The 6000-nt window shown below is 30.8% G+C and overlaps 1 protein-coding gene across 1 annotated transcript; it reads right to left on the bottom strand.

Moving 5' to 3' along the window:
• Positions 1 to 226: 226 nt before the first annotated feature.
• On the bottom strand, positions 227 to 1947 carry LOC129886477 (hydroquinone glucosyltransferase-like). The gene has a single exon (XM_055961174.1). The coding sequence runs from the start codon at positions 1853 to 1855 to the stop codon at positions 431 to 433; it is 1425 nt and encodes a 474-aa protein (XP_055817149.1). The 5' UTR covers positions 1856 to 1947; the 3' UTR covers positions 227 to 430.
• Positions 1948 to 6000: the final 4053 nt, after the last annotated feature.

Below are 6000 nucleotides of genomic sequence, written 5' to 3'. Positions count from 1 at the left end.
GATCTCATCCTGCTTACCTACTACTACATAATACGACAATCAATTACCAAGATAAATTTGTTAACCAGAAAAGAGGAAAATAAATTACCCCCTTTAATCAAAATATTATGTATAACTTCAACTTTTTCCATACTAGATCTTATATTTAATAATCTTGATCACATATACACTAATTGGAGTAGTAAGGATTTAATTCGAGACAAATTCAATCTGTCACAACGACTGATATTTTGAATACGATGTTGAAAGTTCATATGTAGTTTTCATAGATGTATACAAAGTCATAAGACAAAACATGCCTAACTTTTCAATTGCAAACTAGGAGGGGAACTAGCTAGAGACATAGGAGAGTTTTGTATAGTCGATCGTGGACACGATAACTGGTTGCGTCCTTCCTGGTCTTTCTGCAACAAAATAATGGGTAGCTACATCAATTATTTGACACCTTTTTCTTCAATTTAGTAGCCAATTCAGCTAATGCTTTTGTTGAAGAACCATCTTCACTCAGCACTTTGGCTGCTGCATCTTTAAGGTCTCTCATTCTACTGCGCACTCCTTTTCCTTCTTCACCTTCCATTAGTCCTTTCACAACTTTAGCAATTTCCAATCTTCCCACAATCCCATTTTCTTCATTGACTTTTGGCCTAAGTGCTACTTTTATATCCTCACTTAGCATAACCGCATTCATTTTTTGTTCTGCATAGAGTGGCCAAGCTATGAGTGGTACCCCATGGACCACACTCTCCAGAGTCGAATTCCATCCACAGTGAGTCAAGAACCCACCCGTTGAGTAGTGGCTGAGAATTTGGGCTTGTGGGGCCCAATTCGGCACCACTAAACCTAAACCTTTGGTCTTTTCCAAGAAACCTTTTGGTAGGAAATCAAGAGGGTTTGTTGAATCTTGGACATTGAAATAAGTAGCATTGGATATTTTGTCATTGGGGCATCTAATTACCCACAAGAACCTTTGTTCACTCATTTCCAAGCCTGATGCAAGTTCAATGAGCTGCTCATGAGAGAGGGTCCCACCACTCCCGTAGGATATGTATAACACGGAGCCACGTGGCTGTTCATCCAGCCACGTCAGACACTCCGACCCGTCAACCTTACTACCCGAATCCATCTGAATAAGAGGTCCTACCGGGTAAACGGTTGGCTTACCGGGTTCTTCTTCCTGAAGAGCTCTAATGGCTCCTCCTTCCAATTCCTTAAAGCTGTTCGCTACTATCCCCTCTGCCATTCCATACCTCTTCGAATGATGAAGAAGCCATCTGTAAGCTTCATTTTTCCGGTCCTGAACTGGGTCGAGAAGATCCTTTCCGTGGATAGGAATACAACCCGGAATCTGAACCGGGTCAGGCAAGTCCCTATACTCACACGACACCGTTTCATCAAGCTTCGGCAAGTAAAGAAACAGAGACAAAGCCATGGCAGTAGAAGGGTAGAAAATATAAGGGGAAATTTTGAAATCAATAGCAACATCAAATGCATCAGTACCAAAGAGATCAACAACAATAGCAACAGTTTTCTTCGTATCGATTATGGATTTCAAAACTTGACGCAGTGAAGGAAGTGAACGAGTAACCGTAAGGGAAATACGAGTTTCGATTTTAACATCTTGAGGTAAATCGTCGAAATTAACGGGAGGAAGAAGGTGATAATCCATGGAAGAAGGAAGTGAATTAAGGAAAATTTTCTGAGCATTAGAGATAGGGCCATCAGTAGGGAGAACAAGCGTAACAGAAAATTGGTGATGGAGAATGAGTCTCTTAGAGAATTCGACAAGAGGAATTAAATGACCCATACCAGGAGAAGGTAAAATTACAATATGAGGATTTTGTGATTGCGTCGCCATAGGTATTTGAGCTCTGGTTCAACAAAGGAGAGAAGAAGTAAAAATTACTTGAGCTTTGCTGTAATGGTAGAAAATGAGAAGAATGAGGGGCTATATTTATACAAGAAAAATAGGGTATCATTGGTAAGTGTGTGATGACAATAACAGATTCGTTTGATTAGTTTGTTACTATATACAGAGTAGTAATTAGTATACCCATAGATCTCAAATTAATATAAATTACGAAAGAGGTGAGACTTTAAATTAGTAATATTTTAGATAGTTATTTAATTCTAAGGATAATAGGAAGAAAATGTAATAAAAGTTTTTTGATTATTCATTTTAAGAATAGGGGTCAAATAAACTGAAAAATTATTATGGATAAAATTATTGTCTTAAAATTTTAAAATAAAAAATAATTTAAGACAATTATTAAAAAATATGATAAATATAATTTAAGACGGAGGAATATTCTCCCATTGGTCAAAGTTGCTAAAAGTATTTCTAAAAATAATTGTTGATTAATGTTATGATTGTTCAAAAATTTTGTTTATGAAGAGAAATAAGGATAAATTAATAAACATATATTTCTTGTTTCTAAATTCTTATAAATAGTATTAATAATAAAACTAGGTAAATTAATTTTATTCATTTACTTCATTTTCATATGTATAATAATTTGAATATACACCACATATGTGCGTGTGGTGATATTTGTAAAAGGGGTCGGTTTTTAATTGTTTGAAGGGGACTGGTGTTGTTTTATTTGTACGGTAGATGAGAAAATTCAACATTTTATTGTAATGATAAAACTGTACGGTGATGTCAAGGCACACGTTAGCCTCATGTCATTACTTATTTTTTATTTCCTTGTTTGCCCTGACAAAATTAATAAACCTCCACTATTGGATCAGTTTGCTAATTAATTAGCATGTGGCCACTTCTAATCTCAAGGTTAGATTCATCTATTTTAAAAAACATGGTTACGTCTAGTGGTGCAACTGTCGTTCTTTATTAGATGTCTCGATTATAAAAAAATAAATATTGAAAGCGTTATTATTAAATGAATTTTGTATTGCACAATTCGAATTAAATGGAATATTAAAAAATATAAAATTGATTTATTTAAATGTGTGATTGAAGTCATAATTTTAAATTAATATTTGAATGTGCAGTTTAAAATTATTTTTTTTCAATGTACATGGTTTGAGATCCCAAATCACTATTTCAATTTATTTTTTTAATATACATAAAATTTGATCCGTGGATTTATATTTTGAAAAAATTTAAAAATAAAATAGACCCATAATTTTAAATTTTTGTGAAATTAAATTCATGCTCGACGTGAAAATATTCTACGTATAATGAGCAAGGATGATATAGAACTAGTTTTTACAATTGTTGATTATTGGATCTTTATAAAATTATGTGTACTAAAAAATTTGTAATTGTAAATATTTATTTATAGAAGAAATATGGAGTTATGTGATTTATAAATACGGTATCTTAAAATATTCCGATATCTTGGTTTATAAACTATATTTATTCATTTGATATGATAGTTAATTATGAAAAATTTGATACTTTTCACAATTTATGATCTATTTTATCTTTAAATGAAAATATACAACTTAAATAAATCCAAATTGTATTTCGAAACAAAATTCAAAATTCTAATCAATTTGATTTCAACTGAAGTGGCTGATACGCACACGTATGTGCCAGGATTATAACATGCATGCCTCTCTAATAAATCCTCAACGGTGACATTATATGCACTGATTCTCTCATTAATAACTTGACTAATAAAGTTTTTAATTCGTATTTAACCTGGAGATAGATTACATATTAAGTATTTAGATTAGGGGTCTAAAATTAAATGCCCGTAAAAGTTGCTACGAATTTGGAAAATTTCACTTACAAGTTAATTGATGTTGTATGTGGATGTTAATATAGACATTTCTCATCATATGTACATTTGTTCAAATGTATTATAATTAAATAAACAGAAAATAAGATTTGGGTTATCAAAAGTCAAAACTGTAGAGGCCAAAAAAACAAATACTATATTACAAGAACTTGATTTCCTTCTTTGCATTTGGACGTGACAACGTGTTAGGAAAAAGAAATATTGGTACTGTTACGACAATGAAATAATTAAAGTGTGATCTTTTTTATAGTTCAATTTTTTAAAATAAAATAATTGTACCTTTTATATAATATCAAAATACATAAATTAAATGTTATGTCTTCAAATTTCACCCGCGGTTTAGTCCACTAAAAGAATTAAATTAAATTGTGTTTTTTCTAATAATTGAACTGTAGTATTTGCATCTCTTTGGATTTGGGAATTTTTAATTAATTTCTTTCCCATCTTAATTAACATGACACCTTTCGAAAATGTACTAGAGGGAAAATCCAAATAAATTATAAAGAAAAGGCCTCAAAAGAGTTCCGTACCGGAACACTGCACTTTCGTTGATTAGCAGGAGGGCAAACGCATGGCTGGCTGGTCAACTCATATTTCTCATCAAACTAAAGTTGTATATTATATGGTTGAATTTTTCTGGTAAAACAATATATTTGTATTAAGTTGAAATTCATCCCGGCAATTGATAATTGGATAAGAAATAAGTTATTTATGTATTAATTTTCATATCTTATATAAAATTTGGCAAGTAGATATGATATAAGTTATTCATGTGTAAAATTAATACGAGTTTTTGGTTGACAATTTAGGGAATATATATGTATTATTTTATACATGATAGAATGTGGAATAACTAATACATGTATAAATAATATATGAATACTTAATCCTTATATAAATAATAATTGCATAAAATAATACATAAATTCGCTCATAACTAATTTCTACATTACTTATATTTACATAACTCTAACAAGCTACCAAACGACCCCATAATAATTACCATCAAATATTGAGGTACGATGAATAGAATCTCTATCGGATTAATTAGATATTTTGATTTCAAGGCTTAGGTATATTGAAAGAAAATGTTTCCTCATTTAACGGATTATATGCAATATCATTTTAATCAATTAAGACTTCAAAATGAGCACCTGATATCAATGAAAACAAAACAATATTGCTCACTTCTTTCCATTTTAATTATTGCTTTAACTCGGTTCATGTTAAATAAAAAATAACTATACAAGATTTTGATTTACTAAGTTATACTTATTTAATAAAGATAGATTATTATTTTCCTCTTAAATACTTGTGTTCTTATTGATATTAAGGGGTCGTTTTATTCTAGTTATACGATAAGGCTAAAAATATCCATATCATTATCAAAGTATTTAAAAGTATGACTCATTTGGATGAAATTCTCCAAATCAACAAAAATTATCCCAATTTTAATTTAAATTATCTCTTTTGAATGAATCTCAAATAAACCCCATCCGCAATTCACAAAATTAAAATTGAAAATAATTTAGAGAGTCAATTAAGGTTTACTCACCAAGAGCCTCTTAATTATATCACTGATCACCTAACTCAATAATCAATCTGGCATTATTGATCTTGTTACAATCTTAAGATTAAATTATAGGGAAAAAACACTAAATTTATTTCCATCAAACAATGATTTTCCCAAAGAAAATAGCAATTTTTCTTTGACATTTTAGTATCGAACATTATTGCAGCATTAGCATCTTGACCATTTTATCATCTAGATTATAGACAAATGGACAGGTTAGAGGACCAATTTCAATACTTTTAAAACGAAAATCATAATAGTTGAAGAAGATACAATTCTGACGACATCAAACTTAAATGAATTGTACGAGTTATGATTTTATGGGTTGAGTCTTCCCATTAAAAAGTTCCTTTATCAAGTATATTAATGGGAAAAAGCATAAATTCTCCTCTAAAGTTGTATCGAAAAATCAGTTACATACTTGAATTATCATGGCGATCTATTATACACCTAAACTATCTAAAATTGAAACAATTACCCCCCTACAACTGACGTGGCAAAAAAAAAAAGAGCAGCGCGTCAGTCCGATACAAGTCAATTAAAAATAAAAAAATAAAAAAAATCATCCACCCCACTTGCTTTCTTCTTCACACCCACCTACTCTCTTCTTCTTCACACCCACATACCCTCTTATTCTTCACACCCACTTCCATTTACTTCCAT

Source organism: Solanum dulcamara, chromosome 4 (assembly GCF_947179165.1).
Source record: "Solanum dulcamara chromosome 4, daSolDulc1.2, whole genome shotgun sequence".
NCBI lineage: Eukaryota > Viridiplantae > Streptophyta > Magnoliopsida > Solanales > Solanaceae > Solanum > Solanum dulcamara.
The sequence above is the reverse complement of the archived record's forward strand: the minus strand, read 5'-3'. Positions and strand labels throughout refer to the sequence as shown.

Excerpts from the sequence above, each read along its gene's own strand:
- LOC129886477 (XM_055961174.1), bottom strand. The coding sequence starts at position 1,855 with ATGGCGACGCAATCACAAAATCCTCATATTGTAATTTTACCTTCTCCT.